This window comes from Carassius gibelio, chromosome A23 (genome assembly GCF_023724105.1).
Source record: "Carassius gibelio isolate Cgi1373 ecotype wild population from Czech Republic chromosome A23, carGib1.2-hapl.c, whole genome shotgun sequence".
Classification (NCBI taxonomy): Eukaryota; Metazoa; Chordata; class Actinopteri; order Cypriniformes; family Cyprinidae; genus Carassius; species Carassius gibelio.
The window spans coordinates 14,614,097-14,635,341 of record NC_068393.1 but is presented as its reverse complement, the minus strand read 5'-3'; the positions used below and the strand labels follow the sequence as shown (position 1 = coordinate 14,635,341).

The 21,245-nt window shown below is 41.0% G+C and overlaps 1 protein-coding gene across 6 annotated transcripts in view; it reads right to left on the bottom strand.

Moving 5' to 3' along the window:
- Positions 1 to 21,245, bottom strand: part of LOC127944967 (agrin) — a 228,413-nt gene that overhangs the window by 43,092 nt on the left and 164,076 nt on the right. For all 6 annotated transcript variants that reach the window (XM_052541409.1, XM_052541413.1, XM_052541408.1 and 3 more), the window contains 2 exons: positions 1,742 to 1,884; positions 1,497 to 1,602 (listed from right to left, as the gene is read on the bottom strand). In XM_052541409.1, coding sequence (XP_052397369.1) covers positions 1,497 to 1,602; positions 1,742 to 1,884 — 249 coding nt within the window. The remainder of the gene's footprint in view (positions 1 to 1,496; positions 1,603 to 1,741; positions 1,885 to 21,245) is intronic.

Genomic DNA, 21,245 nt, shown 5'->3' with positions numbered 1-21,245 from the left:
GCATAGACTGAGTGAAGATCGCCTACCAAACTATTTCCTACAGAAAATGTAATGTTTGTTTCTCCATACTACATTGAAATCATCACACCCCATTATATTGAAAGGGAGACAAATCAGAATATTAGGGCTGGATGATATATTGAATATTTATAATATATTTTCATGCTTTTGTTGCTGATTTAAATAATTTAATTAGTTATGATTAATACTTGTGTTAGAACTTATGAGAGATGAATAAAATTCATTAAATCTTCAACCTGAAACTGTTAAAAACTATTAGTGTTCATTAAAAAAAAAAACCTATACAAAATATAAATATTCGATGGAAAATGTACAAAAACAGACAATAAGATAAAGATAAAAAAATTATGACATGAAAGAACATTAGAATTACTAAAAGTGAAAGAAGAATACAAAAAACTAAAATTAAAAGGAAAACTAAATAATTTAGATATTTAGATAATATTTTAGATAAATAATATTAAAATAAGACTAGTTGTTTTGCGTCTTCAATCAAAATGGTAAATGTTAATATGAATATTAAATAACATTATATATCAAATCACACAAATACATTAAATATCTATATCTAAATAAATATTACTAGATTTTACTGGGTTTTCAAATTTGCATTAAAACATTTTCAAACGAATCGGGCACAGAGGCTGTTTGGTAGAGATGGTGGTCAAAAAATAAAGTACATAAATATTGAAATACATAAAACAGCAAAAGTATAAATATTATAAGTATCAATTTTAGTAGCTTTATCGCCTAGCCCAGCCCAGTGGTGTATTTCCTTTGAACATCACAATCAGCCAACAAATTGCGAGAGGCAGCTTACAGTATCCTCTGATCTTCACTGCAAGGAGACTGCAACGTTGTCTAGAGGTCACTGAGACCTAATTTCCAACTAGCAAAAAGCAGAAAGGTGCTCTGAAGGCCCGTCGGCTCTCAAAGGCATGGGTCAGAAATAGGGGGAGGAGAGACGGCAGCTTGCATATCAAATGCAAGGCCCAATGAGATTTCAAATGATCTGAGCCAATGGGAAGCAGATGCCAAAAGCTCCTCACACCGGTTGAAAGTTCTCCAAAAGGATTTATTTTCCACGGCCACTGAAGGAGCATGACTGATCTGGTTAGAGGGCCTCTGAGGCTCTGCAGCAGAAAACTCATAGTTTGAGAAAACCATAGATAAAGCATGAGGGGTGCAGAGAGTGAGTGAGGATGAGAGAGCAGAAAGAAAAGAGTGTGCATGTGCGCATGCAAGTGGAGTCAAGCTAGGCTTGAAGCCTGAGTAAATCTCACACTGCTGTGATCACAGAGCCACGCTCTTCCTCTCTGTGGTAGATTCTCAGGTCTGGACTACACAAGCCCCCCCCCTGAAGTTCAAAGAAACACTGCACGCTGCTGCGGTGACTTTCAGAGTTCCTGGAGTGTTATTCTTCAGATAATTAAGGAAAACATAAATATTTGAGGAAAGAAATGGTGGTCTCATACCTGGGCAGAAACCTTGGCTCTGGAGCAGCAAGTCCACTTGATTCTCACACCTGGCCCTCTTCAGCTCACACTCACTGGTGTATGTGTTCCCATCAGAGCCACACACCTGCAAATGTTCATGGAGAGGTCAGCCCGTTGTGATTAATTGACTCAACAAAATTGAGCACATTTTAACAAGTCAAATGCCTGGGCGGCACTGTCTTCAAATGGAATTGGCGATGTGAGAGGCGTACGAATGGACATACTAGGCTATCTGGAACTATCTGACAGTTGAAGTCACACATGCAGCGGTCATCTTCTGTGTCCTCATCCCACGATCCGCCGTATCGTTGACAACGATCCTGCTCGCAGGTTTCAGATCCTGAACCTGAGCCTCCTGATCCGCAGTCTGTTGGAACATACACACACATTTTTTTATTTTATTTCAAGGACCCTGTACCTCTGTACTATTTGAACTGTTCTTAAAGTAACTCATTCATTATACTAAAGCTAACTAAAACCCTTAACCCAATTGTGACGAGTGGGGCGGGGCCGAGGGACGTGGGAACGAGGAGTGAGGCCAGGTGTACCTCATCTCCAATCACTACACCTGGCCTCACTCCTCGTTCCCACATCCCTCGGCCCCTCCCCACTCGTCACACCAATCATTTTCAAATGTGAGATAAGATTGTTTAGTCCATTTATGGGTTGTTGATGCATAATTTCTGTGTCAACATTACATTTTTGGATGATGTTTTTCACCATTTGAATCATTCTTTGTCTTCATTAGTTCACTTAAAGGGGTCATATGATGTTGCTAAAAAGAACATTATTTTGTGTATTTGATGCAATGAAATGTGTTAATGCAGTTTAAGGTTAAAACAACACATTATTTTCTACATACTGTACATTATTGTTGCTCCTATATGCCCTGCCTTTCTGAAGCGCACCGTTTTTTACAAAGCTCATCGGTCTGAAAAGCAAGGTGTGATTGGCCAGCTATCCAGTATGTTGTCATTGGTCGAATGCCTCAAGCATGTGACGGAAATGGTACGCCCCTTGCAATACTGTGATGCGTGTCCCAGTCAGAACACCGGCGCAACAAGACAATAAAACCCATTACAAATGAGCCATTTGTTGCATCCAGTGGTGACACAATTACGGATTATAATGACTTATACTGTGTTTTTATGCGTTGCGTTGTATCGCGCCACGAAAACATAAAACAATGTCTGCATTTGTGATTGGAGAAACGACAAACGCTACTCTACACCAACGGTTCTCAATTCCAGTCCTTGCGCCCCCAACTCTTCACATTTCACATGTCTCTCTTTGTTAAAACACCTAATTCAGATAATCAGATCGTTAGAAGTGAGCTCCATGCATGAACAGTGTTCATTGCTCCCTACTCCCTGAGCTACGGAAATCTGTTGAAGTTTACCTCACTTTGGAACATTCACTCACAGATTTGCACTGCGCAACATCTTCACACACGGACAAGTGTGACATCATATACCTCTGTAAATAAATACAATTTAAATTCACACTTCAATGCACTTTGAATGGAACATATACGTTTGCTTTGAACTGGAATCATGGAGGATTATCCTGTGATGTCCACTTCGCAGGGCACTTACATTCGAATAGAACAAATGCATGAAGCCATAAAAGAAACATACAAAAGGTGCAGAGCAGGGGGGCGCGAGTACTGGTCACTGCTCTACATTCCTCAAAACTCGCGTTTGAATCATCAGTGTCAAATCCTTTACATATGAAAATGTACTTACAGACTGAGAGTCAGAACAGCCAGCACTGTAGTCTACTCTCCCAGGATCAAGAATCAATCCTCCATAAAATGTGCTGCCCACATCTGAATATTTGGGTTGAAATGTTCTAGAACAGTGTTGTAAATACAACTTAACCACTGATTTGTAGTTGTGTCCTCTTTTGGAAGGTAAAACTAAGTATTTTTGCTTTCACAATGAAACAGCAGTTATGTTTATTTTGAGAAATGAAAATAAAACAATTATTTTCATAGCTTATAACCAATAAATAGTGAATATCAAATTCTATAATATTTTGTCTAAACACTAACACTAAAAGCAATGGTTTTAATACTAGTTAAAACAATTTCACGAGTTCACATCTACGTATATTAATACCGTAAGTTTATGCGTATTTGGCGTGCTGTCCGGGTGGAGGGCTCCGAGCTCGGGAAGTGGCCCGAACCCAGAGTACTCCCCCCGGTTGTGGTAAGAGTAGATGGATCTATGAGTGAGGAGAAATGGGGTGGAGGAGGGATGCTGAAAACGGTCAATGAACAGAGATAGGTTCTGCTGTCATTTATACCTTGTCATGAGTTGATTACTGATTGGTCTCCACTTGTGTTAATCAGGTTAATGAACTGCGACTGTTCCTCCCGAACTTTGTTATAAAACAGCATTTCACGAGTTCACGTCTACGTATATTAATACCGTAAGTTTATGCGTATTTGGCGTGCTGTCCGGGTGGAGGGCTCCGAGCTCGGGAAGTGGCCCGAACCCAGAGTACTCCCCCCAAAACAAGAGAGCAAAAGGACAGCCGCCGGACTACGAACCCCCCAAAACGCAGAGATTTGGCGGGCTGACGTTTTTAGAAGTATGGTCGTTGACCAGGAGATCTCGCAATGCCTCTGGCAGAAGTAGAGGAGCAGGCAGGTCCTGTTGGTTAATAGTTGAGGAAGAAGCGGTTACGATGTCGGGAAGACAAGCTCCACCGTCTGCCTGCGAGGTGTAATGATATATTGACTAGATGCGTAATGTGTCCTCTGGGAGGCTGAGGCTCGCTGGACAGATAGAGGAAACAAATTATATCCCTGCGTCCACTGGGAGTCTGAGGCTCGCTGGACGGGTAGAGGAAATGAATAGGTATTTACTGCGTCCGCTGAGAGACTAGCGCTCGCTGGACAGGCAGGGGAAACTAATAGATATTACTGCATCCGCTGGGAGACTGAGGCTCACTGGACAGATATGGGAGACGAATTATGTCCCTGCGTCCGCTGGAAGAAGAACAGGAAGAGATGGATGCATACTGCGTCCGCTGAGAGACTAGTGCTCGCTGGACAGGCAGAGGAAAAATAGGTATTTACGGTGTCTGCTGGGAGACTGATAGCCTGACTACGACAGACTTCCTACTTCCGCTCAATTTTATTTCGCTTCTGTACTCAGTCTGATACAGCGTCAGAGCTTTCGGTTTGCCACCGGTCTGGAAACAGCCGGGCCAATCAACGAGCAGAGGGCGGGCTGAGAGCCGTGACGTAGATGCTAAGCACAGAGTTTTAAATTGTAGGTTAGAGAAATCGAAAACTGAAATGACCGCGGAAATGGGAAACGAGACACGGGATGCAATTCGCTTTGTTATGGAGAACATTCAACTCTTTTTCAAACTGAAGCCAGAACAAGAAGAGTGTTTAACAACAGATTTACAGTGGAAGTTCAATCATAGATTTGAGTTCGATGCATGATGTCTGTGCTTCGATGCGGCTGTACAGGCGCATAACATACGTCATAACTAAACGTATCTGATTGGCTTACGGGTAACCAATGATTTTAAACTTCAGACAAGTGCCCCCTAGCGAGAGAGAAAACACTTCTCTATTATGCCATTGCAGACTCTGCTACTTCACTTTGCTTCGTAGACAGAGTCTGGTATTACCAGGCTAGGAGACTGAGGCCCACTGGACAAACAGAGGAAAAATAGATGTTATTGAGTCCGCTGTGAGACTAGTGCTCGCGGACTGATAGAGACATAGGTATTTTCTGCGTCCGCTGGGAGACTGAGGCTAGCTGGACAGACAGAGGAAAGAAAAATAATAATGAAAATAGATATTTACTGCGTCCGCTGAGAGATTTGTGCTCGCTGGACGGACAGTGGAAACGAATAAATATTTACTGCGTCCGCTGAGAGACTGGTGCTCGCTGGACGGACAGTGGAAACGGATAAATATTTACTGCGTCCGCTGAGAGACTGGTGCTCGCTGGACGGACAGTGGAAACGAATAAATATTTGCTGCGTCCGCTGAGAGACTGGTGCTCGCTGGACGGGCAGTCGAAACGGATAATATTTACTGCGTCCGCTGAGAGACTGGTGCTCGCTGGACGGGCAGTGGAAACGGATAAATATTTACTGCGTCCGCTGAGAGACTGGTGCTCGCTGGACGGACAGTGGAAACAAATAAATATTTACTGCGTCCGCTGAGAGATTTGTGCTCGCTGGACGGACAGTGGAAACGGATAAATATGTACTGCGTCCGCTGAGAGACTGGTGCTCGCTGGACGGGCAGTGGAAACGGATCAATATTTACTGCGTCCGCTGAGAGACTGGTGCTCACTGGACGGGCAGTGGAAACGGATCAATATGTACTGCGTCCGCTGAGAGATTTGTGCTCGCTGGACGGACAGTGGAAACGGATCAATATTTACTGCGTCCGCTGAGAGACTGGTGCTCGCTGGACGGACAGTGGAAACAAATAAATATTTACTGCGTCCGCTGAGAGACTGGTGCTCGCTGGACGGACAGTGGAAACGGATAAATATGTACTGCGTCCGCTGAGAGACTGGTGCTCGCTGGACGGACAGTGGAAACAAATAAATATTTACTGCGTCCGCTGAGAGACTGGTGCTCGCTGGACGGACAGTGGAAACGGATAAATATGTACTGCGTCCGCTGAGAGACTGGTGCTCGCTGGACGGGCAGTGGAAACAAATAAATATTTACTGCGTCCGCTGAGAGACTGGTGCTCGCTGGACGGACAGTGGAAACGGATAAATATGTACTGCGTCCGCTGAGAGACTGGTGCTCGCTGGACGGGCAGTGGAAACGAATAGATATTGACTGCGTCCGCTGAGAGACTGGTGCTCGCTGGACGGACGGTGGAAACGGATAAATATTGACTGCGTCCGCTGAGAGACTGGTGCTCGCTGGACGGGCAGTGGAAACGAATAAATATTTGCTGCGTCCGCTGAGAGACTGGTGCTCGCTGGACGGGCAGTGGAAACGAATAAATATTTACTGCGTCCGCTGAGAGACTGGTGCTCGCTGGACGGACAGTGGAAACGAATAAATATTTACTGCGTCCGCTGAGAGACTGGTGCTCGCTGGACGGGCAGTGGAAACGAATAAATATTTGCTGCGTCCGCTGAGAGACTGGTGCTCGCTGGACGGGCAGTGGAAACGAATAAATATTTGCTGCGTCCGCTGAGAGACTGGTGCTCGCTGGACGGGCAGTGGAAACGAATAAATATTTGCTGCGTCCGCTGAGAGACTGGTGCTCGCTGGACGGGCAGTGGAAACGAATAAATATTTGCTGCGTCCGCTGAGAGACTGGTGCTCGCTGGACGGGCAGTGGAAACGAATAAATATTTACTGCGTCCGCTGAGAGACTGGTGCTCGCTGGACGGACAGTGGAAACGAATGAATATTTACTGCATTCGCTGAGAGACTGGTGCTCGCTGGACGGACAGTGGAAACGAATAAATATTTACTGCGTCCGCTGAGAGACTGGTGCTCGCTGGACGGACAGTGGAAACGAATAAATATTGACTGCGTCCGCTGAGAGACTGGTGCTCGCTGGACGGGCAGTGGAAACGAATAAATATTTACTGCGTCTGCTGACAAACTTGTGCTCGCTGGACATGCGGGGGAAAACAGAGCAGATAATATATGTATAATATATATATTTATTTATTTATTTATTTATTTTTTTATTTTTATTTATTTTTTTTTTTTTCAGCGCGTCCGCACCGCATCGAGTTGAAAATATCTCAACTTTTCAGAATGCCGCAGCGCAAGAATATCAGACCTGAACCAGGAAGTTGGTCACCAGATCACAGGGTAACCAGTTAAACTGCATGGAGACACCGGAGAGCGCCTAAATGTTTTCTCTGAGGTGCTCGCTCATCGCAGTTGTGCTGCCGTGGTACACCATATCGGTTTTGCAAAGGGAACAAAGAGCCATTTTATTTGTCCTCTGTTTAAAGTATTCTCATACTTTTAATAACAGTGGTCTCGGTTTGTGAAGAAAGTTGCATTCTATTATTCGCAGTATGCCATTATGCGAGATGTAAACAGTGTGACGCGTTCACGCATTTCACACGCGTCAATGTATTTTGTAGTCGACGTAAACGATGATGTCGACGCGTCGTTGCAGCACTAATTAGTGGTGGAAATTATGATTCTTTCTAGAGATTCGTTCATTTTCAGTTCATTCACCAAAATGATTCATTCAGATTCGTCCAGTGATGATTTCTTCGTTTTACGCAAAATGTGCCACCAGGCGGAAAAAAAAAGAGTGTATTATGTCTTAAGTCAACGAACGCGTTCACTTGTTACAAAAGCTGATCTGGCTTTATTAAAATGTGTGTGTAATCGCATTCAATATATAGTCTAATTGAGTTGTTCAGATGAACAAAGCACAAGGTTTCTTGCCTAATTAGCATTTTAATTGTTTGGTCAAACAGTTTGTATATTATAAATTCACATCCATAAATCGGGGATTAAACCTTTCTTTTACGGTCTATGGATTAAACGTGGAGTTGCTAAATATCAAAACGAGCGTATGTGCACAGTACTGTACCTGTAACTGCGCTTTGCATTTTCGAGATTGACATGCTAAGTAGCAGACTAACCCGGTTTACTCTAATTTCGTTCACGAACAAGGTAATCTATGTGCCAGTTCATTTTCATTCACGAACGACATGTATCCGTTCATTCAGTTCGTTCACGAATGACATGTGTGCCAGTTCAGTAATTTCACTCACGAACGATAAGATCTCTAGATCTAGTTCAGACTCATATGAAACTCGTTCATTGAAGGGCGTATTCGTTACTACATTCAACGAATCACATACTCTGTCACCTCATACTCGAAGGCTATCGGCTCGAGGTTGAGTAATTCTTTGACAGGATGAAATGGTTGTTACCCGGTTCACTGAGCTGCGCATGCGCTGCTTATAGCGCCGCGCTGCTATGGAGGGGAGAAACTTCATTGAACGAGAAATATGAGTCAGTGGATAACATGAGCGATTCGTTCACCTAAAAGATTCGTTCAGCTAAAAGATTTGTTCAAAAGAACGATTCGTTCATGGACGACACGTCACTAGTCCTAATGGATACATTTGGAACACTGGTTTCACGTTGTAGTATAGACTGTGGAAACAGAGGCTTCTGAAAACTATGAATGTCATTATACAATGAATATCATTATGTCTGTAAAACATACCAAGACATGATTATGGCAATAACATTAATTGCAGTTATGTGCTATTCACTTCCAAGCAATTCTAAAGATATTTACTTGCATGCTTTTCATATTACAGTCCTAGAAAGACAACAGAATTTTACTCACACTGCTGTCCTGCGGCAAACGAGGGTAGTGATCACGCCAGTAGATGATGAAATATGCCCCTAAATAAATTGGTCCTGCCAGAATAATTGAATGAAACTTATGTCTGTAAAACCTCAGTGAGGTTTAAACGTGCACGGCACGGTAAGGCAGGTAATATCTTTGGACATTTCCGTGTGGATGATGACTACGTCATAGCCTCATTTAACAACTTTAAGCCTCCTTTCCACAGCACACGGCATTTGGAAACGATTGTCGCATACTGGTCGTGCAGCAACTGTTACCTTGACGTGTTCAACATGGTAAAATTAATAATCAGTGTTGGGCAGTAGCGTCGCTACAAGCAGCGAAGCTAGTTTGACTACATTTCTCAGTAGCTTGGTCGTAGCTTCGCTACTTTCTGAATCGAATAGCTTTTCAGTAGCGAAGCTACTTTTACCAAGTAGTGCGGTAGCTTCCACACAAGCTACATTTCGCAAGCATTTCTGAAGCTCAAACTCAAATCGGGAAATACAACTGCTAATATCGCTGATCCTGGATCAGTAGTGACGCTCTTGTTCGCGTTTAAGGTGGATAGCAACCAATCATCTTTATGATGCATTACCGCCACCTTCTGCTCCGGATGATACCACTCCTTGGCCAGTCACGCAAAAAATTATTTGATGAAATGATGGCATAGGATGAGGTCGGAGAACAGTTAATCCCGAGGAGTGAGTCGCCGTGGCCGTACCTCGACAAGTACATGACACTGACCGAGATAACAGAGAGAAAATATGTTTTCAGATGCTGCTTGTAAAAATTAACAGGGTCCCCCTTACGATTATTGTGATATATTATTTTCCTTTTTATTTCTAATATTTATAATTTAAATACATTTAATAATAGTTAACAAGATATAGGTAATTCTGACCTCGCACCGATAGATCTGATTAGAATACATCACATCCGGTCGGGCGTTCGCCCACGGTCTAATCGTGGAAGTGTAAATATTTGTACGCATCCGAGACTCAATTTGGATCTGAAATTTCACATGCGTATGTGATCGAATCTCCACGCGGCTCCCGCACTACTTTCTAGCCGAAAACCTGTATTTAGCGTCTTCACCTGAAAATGTATTAATTATGATGCACGGTCTGTGCCGCTAGAGGAGGCGGCCTCAAACTGCGCCTCGGCCGGAAAAGCCGCGGTGAAGGGCTGAGCCGCGGCGGGAAGTGAGAGAGGCCTGCTGCTGCTGCAGTAGGAACTGAGGAGCGGGCTGGTTGGGTGCCTGCTGGAGCTGCGATTCCAGCGCTCAAAGAGAGCCCGGTCTTGATCGGATCGAGCGTGGTGTCGAGCGAGGTAAGCTCGGCTTGCACGGTCTATTGGCCACGACGTGTGGCTTGGCGAGAAGAGCAACTGTCGCGATGACGTTTGATGGTGCTCAACTGCCGTGTTTAATGATCATGGGTGTCAGAAAAAGTAGCATTTCTGAAAAAAAAATCCCCGGTATGGATCTCCTTGCTGGAAGGAAAATCGGGTCTGTGATGAGAAGACAGACAGCGCGAACCGGGATGCTGAAAACGGTCAATGAACAGAGATAGGTTCTGCTGTCATTTATACCTTGTCATGAGTTGATTACTGATTGGTCTCCACTTGTGTTAATCAGGTTAATGAACTGCGACTGTTCCTCCCGAACTTTGTTATAAAACAGCATTTATTTGCTAATTGCTCAACATTATAATTAATGGTGGCTTTTCAAATGAACTTTGATGACCATAAGATGATAGTAAAGGTAATCTAGATGTAAAAATGATAAGGTACCAAGACATTTTGTCTGCTTTACAGTACCAACCCCCATACACAGTTGTTTTCTTCATGAAAAACACAAGGCAGATCCCACTTTGTCCAAACAAAGAGCTGTAACGGATGCACAACCTCAATTCACACCACATAAAATAACAAATAAAATGACTAACAATGATTTCAGGGAGATAAACAAGCAATCTCACACGAGACCTGTGATCTGAGCATAAAAGTGGATAAGTACTTTTTAGAAGTCACAAACAGCAAAGACAACTAAGGCACGCAGACACTGGGGATCTCATGAAAACACATACAGTATTTGCATATCAGTATGCCGCACATTGTCTTCTAATAAAATAAAAAATATTCCAAGGTACTCAAGCATCTTGTTTTAACTTTTCCTGCCAAGAATTAAAGGACAGTGCTTGGCAAACTATTTAGACATCCAGCACATATGGAGCAGCGAATATTGAGATTTTCTTCACGTTGGAATGAAGATTGAAGCAAAGGCACTGCTGGAAGTACAAGATAATGACCAGCTATGGAAATACCCAGCGACTAATGAAATAAATCAAAGAAGACACCAGTGTGCCACCAGCAAAGTGTCGATTAGAAATGAAATGACAATCTATTATCTAACACAGGAAATCAATGCGAATGGGTGTTTCACAGTCATCATGCACGACGTCAGTAATCACACTACATTATGTCGGGTGCAATTAGTCTCGGTGCGAGTTCAGTTTGAGTTTCTCTGTATCAAACCCCAACGGATAAATCTTGATTCTTTCCAGGATCCAAACTTTGGGGATTATGGGCGAGGAAATCGTGAGGGGTTTTCTTCAGATGAGTCGCCTCATTAAACACACTCTTATCTAGCCTATTTAATTAGAATTAAAGGTCATTAGTCAACAAAGCTCACTTGCTGGAGATATAAAGAACGCCTCTTTGTAACAGAGCATTACCAGGTTTTTATTTTTTATTTATTTATTTTTTATGAAAGTTTCCGAACAGCACTAATAAAAGAAGAGTGTAAAACTTGGTGCGATCTATCTATCACAACTAAGTACATTTAGATGCTTTCTGAAGGATCATGTGACTGAAGTATGAAGTAGTAATGGCTGCTGAAAATTCAGCTTACCATCTCAGAAATAAATTATTATTAATATTATTTTATTTGTATACAATAGTTAATTCAACTTGTAATAATATTTCAGAATTTTGAGGTAGCTTCACAATTTTCTATTATTTTCCTTTTGGGTCTTTTCTCTGCAGACTCTTGCGATTAATCAGTCAGTATATCATTAACATAAGGGAAACAGAAAATGGATCCATATGTCGATCCATTTGATTAATGAGGAAAAACCAACTGCCTGTGGATGCTCTTTTCCATGTCTCCATTGCAAGTTAAACACGCTCTTTTCTTCACATGTAAAGCTGGGTAGGGTAGCCTGATGGGAAAATCAATTGAGTATAGGTCGAAATGCAACTTAGCATAAAAAATCACCATAAACAGATTATGAAGCCAGTCACAGTAAAGGCTAGGGGTTGGCCTGCACTGATACGTCTTATCAAAAATCCACACTGACAGCCTTGCAGGGTCGATACTCATGGAGGCCATTCAATTCATTAGCCCCGGCCTGGAAACAATGAAAGCACTCAAGCCTGAAGCCCTGGCCACAGTGATACAGAGAGCAAACGCACTCACTGTGTAGACTTCAGGTTTCTGCTTCAGAGCATTAGCAATCCAACGCTGTGATGAAGAGATTCTGTAGTCTTCTTAATGTGAGCTGAGCTGATTTTATGCCTTAGGGCCAGTGTTGTGGGTAACGCGTTACAAAGTAACGCGTTAGAGTACTCTAATTACTTTTTTCCTGAAATGTGTAACTTAACGCGTTAGTTTCGTGCGTAAGTAATCAGTAACTTCGTTATTTTTTTAAAAAAGTAATCCGTTATTTTAAGGAAAGGAAAATCCCGACTGCAGCCTGCTTTTTGTCAGACAGTAGTCCTAGGTCTACTGTGCCACCTGCGGATGTATCAGCGGAGCCGAAGCTCTGTGATCGTAAAGTCAATGGCTGTGATGCGTCTGTGCCCTGCGCCTGACCCTGTGTGTGTGTGGGGTTTTTTTTTTTTTCGAACTCCCGGCAAGATAGCAGAGAGGACAGCGTTTGGTTTATGGAAGTACGCACATTATTTTCAATTTGTCAACGAAAAAGAAAAGAACATAACGGTAAAATGCACACTCTGCGTAGGTGAAAAGCTTCTGTCGACCGCCAAAAATTCTACCTTAAATTTAACGCTATGTTTTAATCACTACTTTGAAGAGTAAATGTAAGAGGACTGTGTTAAAGCGAATTTAGGCTTGTGACTGTGAGTGACACTTTAATAATAATTAGTTCGGCTATTAAGCGATTTGTCATTTGCCTGTGTGGCAGTGAAGGATTTAATTCGGTTTATTATCATTTGTTTGTTTGACAGGCAGCTGTTAATTTCTGTTAGATCATTGGCTGGCTGGTTGTTCATCATTTCTAAATGGATTTAAATCTGCAAGCCTGTTTAAGGTTGTGTTTACAAGTAAGCATACTTGTACTTTGATAACTGCATTATTTAAAGTTAAAGAAAAATCAGGAGTTATCTTGTGGTGCTCATAATATACAGTAGCCTAGGCTACCTGGGCTGGGTAAGCGTGAATTTTGATTAATAATATGTTCTGTGATAATAAATAAATAAAACGCCATGTGGAATAGCCGATTGCTGACTGTCTTTCCTGTTATTGTTATCCTGCAGTGTTAATTTAGTCGGATGACTGACGTTATTCATTGTCGGGAGTCACGACTTCTAGGTGCATTTAAAGGGGCCGGGGGCTGTGTCTGTCATGTGTGAGCCGCTGCAAACGGCTTTTAATTTTTGGTAACGCATGAGTACTCTAACGCGTTACTTTTATGAATAGGTAACGCTGTATCATAACTGATTACTTTTAATTGATGGTAACGTTGTAACCTAACTAACTACTTTCCAAAGTAACTATACCCAACACTGCTTAGGGCAGAGTCTTTTTAAGATCAGCCAAGAGACTCCATGGGGAAAGAATGTTGCATTTGATTATGATTATTACAACCTTTCTCTTTTTTTCACCAATTGGCTATTATTAAGGCACAGAAAACAGAGAAAACCATTACAAACTGTCTGAAGCTGAAGGGAAACACGAGATCTGTTTCATTCCATGCATACTTAAAAAAAATATGCTTAATAACGTCAATAATAATAATATACTGTATATTTAAGATATTGAAAGATTTTTTTCAAGTATTTGAAATAGGCCTTCTATCCTTACCAAGACTGAATATATTTAAATAGATTAAAAAACTAACAGTAAAACAGAGTAAAAGTAGACATATTGTTAATTATTACATTTAAATGTTTTTTTTTATTTTCATCAAATGTAATTTATTCCTGTGATGGCAAAGCTGAAATTTCAGCATCATTACTCCAGTCTTCAGTGTCACGCGATATTTCAGAAATCGTTATTATTTTCAATGTTGATAATTGTTTAAATGTTGTTGATAATTGTGGATAATTGTTTAAATGTTGAGTTTTTTTTATTTTTATAATTTCTTTGATGAATAGAAAGTTGAAAAACAAACAAACTACCGTATTTTTTGGACTATAAGTCACACCTGAGTCGCATCAGTCCAAAAATACTTCATGATGAGGAAAAAAACGTATATAAGTCGCACTGACTGGACTATAAGTCTCATTTATTTAGAACCAAGAACCAGGAGAAAACATTACCGTCTACAGCCGCGAGAGGGCGCGCTATGTTTTTAGTGTAGACTACAGCAGCACTGAGCGCCCTCTCGCGGCTGGAGACGGTAATGTTTTCTCTTGGTTCATTTCTCTTGGTTCATTTCTCTCGTTTCATGTCAAATTAATTTTGATAAATAAGTCACACCTGACTATAAGTCGCAGGACCAGCCAAACTATAAAAAAAAGTGCGACTAATAGTCCGGAAAATATGGTAAAACCTATATTTCAAATAATTAACGTATTGATCTATAATATTCGTTTTCATTTGAAATAATCTTTGGCTACGTTATAAAATATATATTTAATGTCATTGATCAATTTAATGGACCCATGCTGAATAAAAGTATTAATTTCATTTAAACAAAAGATATACAGTACAGACCAAAAGTTTGGACACACCTTCTCATTCAAAGAGTTTTCTTTTATTTTCATGACTATGAAAATTGTAGAGTCAAACTGAAGGCATCAAGGGCTATTTGACCAAGAAGGAGAGTGATGGGGTGCTGCGCCAGATTACCTGGCCTCCACAGTCACCGGACCTGAACCCAATCCAGATGGTTTAGGGGTGAGCTGGACCACAGACTGATGGCAAAAGGGCCAACAAGTGCTAAGCATCTCTCGGGGAACTCCTTCAAGACTGTTGGAAGAGCATTTCAGGTGACTACCTCTTGAAGCTCATCAAGAGAACGCCAAGAGTGTGCAAAGCAGTAATCAAAGCAAAAGGTGGCTACTTTGAAGAACATACAACATGACATATTTTCAGTTGTTTCACACTTTTTTGTTATGTATATAATTCCATATAATTCCACATGTGTTAATTCATAGTTTTAATGCCTTCAGTGTGAATCTACAATTTTCATAGTCATGAAAATAAAGAAAACTCTTTGAATGAGAAGGTTTGTCCAAACATTTGGTCTGTACTGTATATACGTGTGTGTGTGTATATATATATATATATATATATTGTCACGGGAGGAGCACAAGACAGACACAGTGGGCGTGGCGTCAGGCCTCGGAGAGGCTTTTATTAACAGAAATCATAAAACAAAGGGAATAAAAGTGGCCAAAGGGGGAAAGTGTCCAAAATAACAGGGAATCTGGTGTCCTCGTTGTGCTGCGGGGTTTGTGTGGGTCGGGCAGTGTTCACCGAGGAAGGGTCCAGGCAAGGGGCGGAGTCCGGCGGCCGCACGCGATCCCCTCCTAGGTCCGGGGCGCGAGGGGCGGCGGCTTCTCCTAGCGGCCGCGTCTCTCTCATTGGCCGCGGCGCTGGTAGGGGATGGACGGCCCGGCATCCTGGCCCGTCGGCCGTGTAAACGGGTGCGGTTCTCCTCCGGATCGCGGGTCCGGCAGCTCACGTCTTGGTGGCGCGGGAGTCCCTCAACGCTCCCTTCCTGGACCCACGAGGACACCAGCGTGCATGCACGGGGAAGAGACCGGTCTCCTGAGGAGAGGCGCGTTGGGCTTTTAAACAGCGGCGGTAATGAGGCTCCACTTCCTTCAGGTGTGCCCCATCACACGCCGCCAGCCCTGACTCGTCCAGCGCCCCTCCTCTCACACACCCACTCCAGTCGGGAGCCTGGTGAAGGGCGGCGATTTAGGACGGGGTGCCGGTGATAATCAGGGAGGAGGCAGCTGACTCGTCACAATATATATATATATATATATATATATATATATATATATATATATATATATATATATATATATATATATATATATATATAAATTAAGCAGCACAACTGTTTTTAATTATTTTTCAAATAATAATAAGAAATGTTTCTTGAGCACCAAAATCAGCAATATTAAAATGTATAGATTTCTAGGGGATCATGTAGTTTGAATAATGTTACTTCATAAAAGTCTATATTGATCATAAAAGAGTGCAAAATATATTTTTTACATTTTTTTTCCATGGTTTCTATTCAAGCACACTTTGCACAGTAAAAATGAGATCAGCACTAAAAAAAGCTTCTTCTACACAGCTCTATGCTTCTTACACACACAGTGTAAACACTATAAACTGTAATTTGAGTATATAAATAAATGTGCTGCTTACGTTTGAATATGAAAGCTGGTACCCTGAGAACTTTTAGTCGCTAACAGTAGCACAAGGCAGTTTTGCACTGCAAAGACCCATTACAGATTCAACGCATGCTCTCATCCCCTCATCAGTGATACAGTAAACAACACGCTTAAATTAAGGTTTCTAAACTCTAACTCTGATAAACCTGACCACTGAGCAGCAGCGGCAATCATTTCCATACACGAGGCTCTCCGGGCCACCTAAGCCAAAATGTGCAAGCTAAGCACAAGATGAAAGCATTTACGTTCCCGGTTCGGTTGTGTGTTAGCTGAAAAAAAAAAATGCAATGTGGAAATGTGAATAAATAAACCTGGTGGAGTGAGTGGATACGGGTGGGGTACTAATTAGCTTCGGTCCTTTGATGTCACCACCACCTGTGCCGCACACAAACCTTTCAATTTGCGAACACCAAGATGTACACATCAGCTGTCCTCAAAGCCCTTTTCCATCTTTTTAACTCAATCATGTATTCTGGGGTTTATTTAGCCATGCGTTTTTCATTAAGACGGAGAGCTGAAGGAATAAAGAGTGAGCTAGAGTGAAAGCAAAGTGGGTAAACAGACACAGAGTAACTCCAGTAGAAAAAAACAAATGGTACCATCAAGGGGTGAAAGGTTTTTCTGGCCAGTGAAGAGATAGATGACGGGGAGAGGAGAGAGATATGGGGAAAACACGAGGGAAAAAAAGTCAGGCGTGAGAGCATTGAGGACAGTGACCTTCAGACTTAACTGCTAGTTTGTTGCAGGTGGCTAGGGTGACTTACAGTGAATGCATAACTCCCATGAAAACACACACACACACACACACACCATCTAAATGTCACACATCACTTTGGCGCACATACAAACACACACCTTGTCTATCTCTCTCTTCTTCACTCTCTTTTAATTTCTCCCCTCGAAAGTCAACATTCATATTCATCACAAGTTGTTGACCTCTGTATCTCAAACTATGGGTATACACCTACACACGCACATGCGCACACACATGCGCGCGCACACACACACACACGTATACCTTTGGCCTTTATTATCAACTGGATGGAGAGTTGCAGGACTGGGACATTTTTAATGACTCAGAATATTACAAATATAATTCACCTCCCAAAATTAAAAGCTCACTCTTATCTCATGTCAATCCAAACCTGTATGACATTTTTTTCTTCTGCAGAACACAAAAAGGACACACTGAATAATATCCCAGTTAAAGTAAATTATGTCTAATGGTGTTTTGGATGCCGTTAACATTTTGTCATGATTCTGTCACCACTTCCTGTTAATCTTTTATTTTGTCAACTAGCATCCAGCTTCCTGTTCCTGGCCTCGTAACTTCTCTTTAATTACCCTCATTGGTTTCAACTGTCTCACTAACTAGATAAGCCAGTCTTACTCTTACATCCTTGCCAGATTGTCTCATCAACTCATTGGTGAACATTCCAGCCAGTTCTTGAATCAGATTCTTGAAGCCTGTGTGAACTCTACCCTGCCTGGAACATGAATTTTCTCTTTCTGCCTGAACCTTTGTCAAGAGGTAGTAAGTTTGACTGACTAGTAAATTTGCTGCTCTGGATTTGGATTGTCAGTTCATTGTGGATTTGGATTGTGGAATTGTTTTGGACGTGGGATTGGAAGAAAATAAAGGGAATTGGATGGTTTTGTCTCTGTTTGTTCTCTACTCATCTATTACTTCTCAGAATGCCTTCTAGAACACACTGGTAGACTCTCCTGTGTGGTACAGAGGACTGTGTCTCTGCCTGTCACTTGATAGACCAGGGTTCAATTCCCAAGCACATTAACTCATCCATCTCAGAAGACCACCTAAACCGTGTCAGCTATACTGATATTCGCTCAGTTCCTGCTTGGAATTGTACTACTAGCTTGCTAGCCTCCAAGCCTTCCTCTGATTTTTATACTCCCATCACTGACCCATTGCTTACTTCATTGTAGCCACCTCCTGGCCTGGAGAAGACTCGCCAGCATCCTGAGAACATTAATATTAAAGAAACTGAAAATAAACTTTCAAAGACTTATTCACTTGTGTCTGTCTGTATTTTTGGGTCCAGTATTAATTACCTCACACATTTAAATAAAAAAAAAAAAAGGTTTTCCTGAAAATATTGTCGTTGTGCTCCAGTGAGGAAATACAATCATACAGGTTTGGAAAGACACAAGGTTGATTAAATTGTGACAGATTATTTTATTTTTAATTATTAATTTTTATTTTTTTATTTTTTGGGGGGTAACATATTCCTTTAAGAATGAGCATCTTTAGATTTAAACTTCAGCAGTAAAATTATAATATTTTTTTATATTAGATTAAAAACTTTTATTTTAAAATACATGTAGATAAATATTGCTTATTACTATGTATTGTTATATTAGGGAAAATAAGAATTATAAAAAAATTGTGTGTGTGTTAATTTTGTGAAGAGTACACTGGAAAATATGCCTACATAATTTTGAATAGATCTTCGCATTTTATTTCCATGTATATATATTTACTAGATATTTACTGTTTTAGATAAATCACTTTATCAGTACTGAAAAAAACTGAAGTTACCTTTTTTAAGCTATAAATCCCAGCCCTAGATTGTGGTTTTCTGTTCATTTATGATTTGTCTCCTGTAGCAGGACATTACTGAAAGACCTGGACAGTAGCTTACAGTAATTGTAATGCTGCTAACATAAAGAGCAATAGGGCATCCCGACAGCCTGCAGAAGTTCTTTATGAGAAGATACTTGTGTGTAACGGATGATTGCATACTCTCTCCTGTTTGCCCTCTCCCAAACTCTCCTCCCCTGGGTTATCTGGAGCATGTACTGATGCTTAATACACTAATTTGCTGCTATTTCAAATGCATAATCCTATTTAGTAAACGTATATTCAATTAAAAGCAGGCAGCGGCCCTAAGGTGATGCTTGGTTCTCTCATATCGCTTTGTCTGTGTCTACAATGAGGCTGACTTAAGACTAGCAGAGTGTGAAATTAAACAGGTGATAAATTCACCTTTACGGCCAGACATAGGGAACACTGTCATTTTTCATTACCTCCAAATAAAAGAGTGAGAGAACTCTGCCATTTATTTCTTGAGACTAATGAACATACGTATTGAAGCCAGGTCTAAACACATGAATAAAGCATCTCTGTGTAAATAAACAGCCCCTTTGGCCCCTCTGAGAAAATGTTTTACTTTGACACTTTATTTTGTATCCATGACCGCAAAATCATAGCAACCATCACACAAATGAAGTGCAGTGTTTGAAAGCTAAATGTAAGATAGACAAAATGGTTCTGTTTTCATTACGTTAATACCCCAATCACTATTCTTCTACTTACAAAGGCGATGTGTTTTAGCCACTGTGGTGTTACATCACTAGTCTAGAGAATAAATTGACAAAGCAGGTGTCACTGGCCTCTGGGCAGGATCTACTGACCAGACACAGATCTTTGCAGCCTTTAACAGCAACTCCTCCACAGCTTACAGAGCTGGAAAGAAACGTCTGATGAGACTTGTGTGACTTTTTCTTTTCTTTTCTTTTTTTTTGTGAAACTTTTCCAGTATAAAGCTATTTTTCCAATGAATAGTGGTGTAACGTTCAGGGGTGTCGCTAGTGGGGTGAAAGGTGGTGATGATTTCAACGGACTGCCCGAGACCAGCAAGATAAACGCTCAGGACAGTTGATGGGCCACTGCTGCGTGTTGTCATGAAAGCTTATCATTTGGACATGTTTTAAAGCCTTTCAAATGTAAACATTCAAGAGACTTTAAAGCATTCAAATACAAGAAAACGTGAAGAAGTTAACTAAGTATTCAAATTCTGTGTTTTGTGTGCACGAGACAGCTCAAACACTTGAATTGAGTTCTCGTGTGTGTCTTCTTTCACTTGAACGAACAAATACACCTCACCATTTTTAAACATTCCAGAGCATAAAAACATGATATAACTTAATTCAGCACAATCATTTGAACACCTCTGATTGGCTAAAGCATTCCTAAGCTCAACAGAATCAACAGAATTATTTACATTTTGTTAGCTACAGACGTAATAGATCTAATTTGTTTGTGTAGGGGCATTTTTGTCCAATTTAGTGGCCATTTTGCTCAGAGAGGCAAAGCAGTTCTGTAAGTTACTTAATATTAACTTATTTATTCAAATGCAGTATAAAATCATAATTACATTTGCAGTCGTGCTGATACTTGAGGAAAACCATTACTCTGCGTGTGATATTGCTAAACTATATGGTATATAAAAGAAAATCATACAGGGGAGGGGAATTTTACCCCCATATCTTGCTATCACGCAGCAAAACCTGGAGTCTTAATGTGCATACAGTAGTCTAACCTATCAATGTGTGCTTCTTCTTCTTCTTTTTTTTTTGATAAAGTGATTGAAATTCTCTGTTATGTTAGATTGCACATCATTTAAATTAAGGCCTATTTGGTGATACTATTTTCATACAGTTGAAAATTATTATTAATATTATTAGTGAGCACCCTGATAATTTTCTGAAGCAACCTCAGTGATTTGGTCTGAAACCGGACCGGGGTGTCCTTAATGTTAAAGGAAGAAAAAAAAAAGAGACAAAATCGCTCACTGTTCTTGGCTTAAGTTACTTTTGTTATTTTAACAAGAATTAATCTATATTTAATATGACAGCCTCTGAACTTGGTCAATACTAATCTTATATAAAGTATAATATTGCTTTCATAATCGAATTTG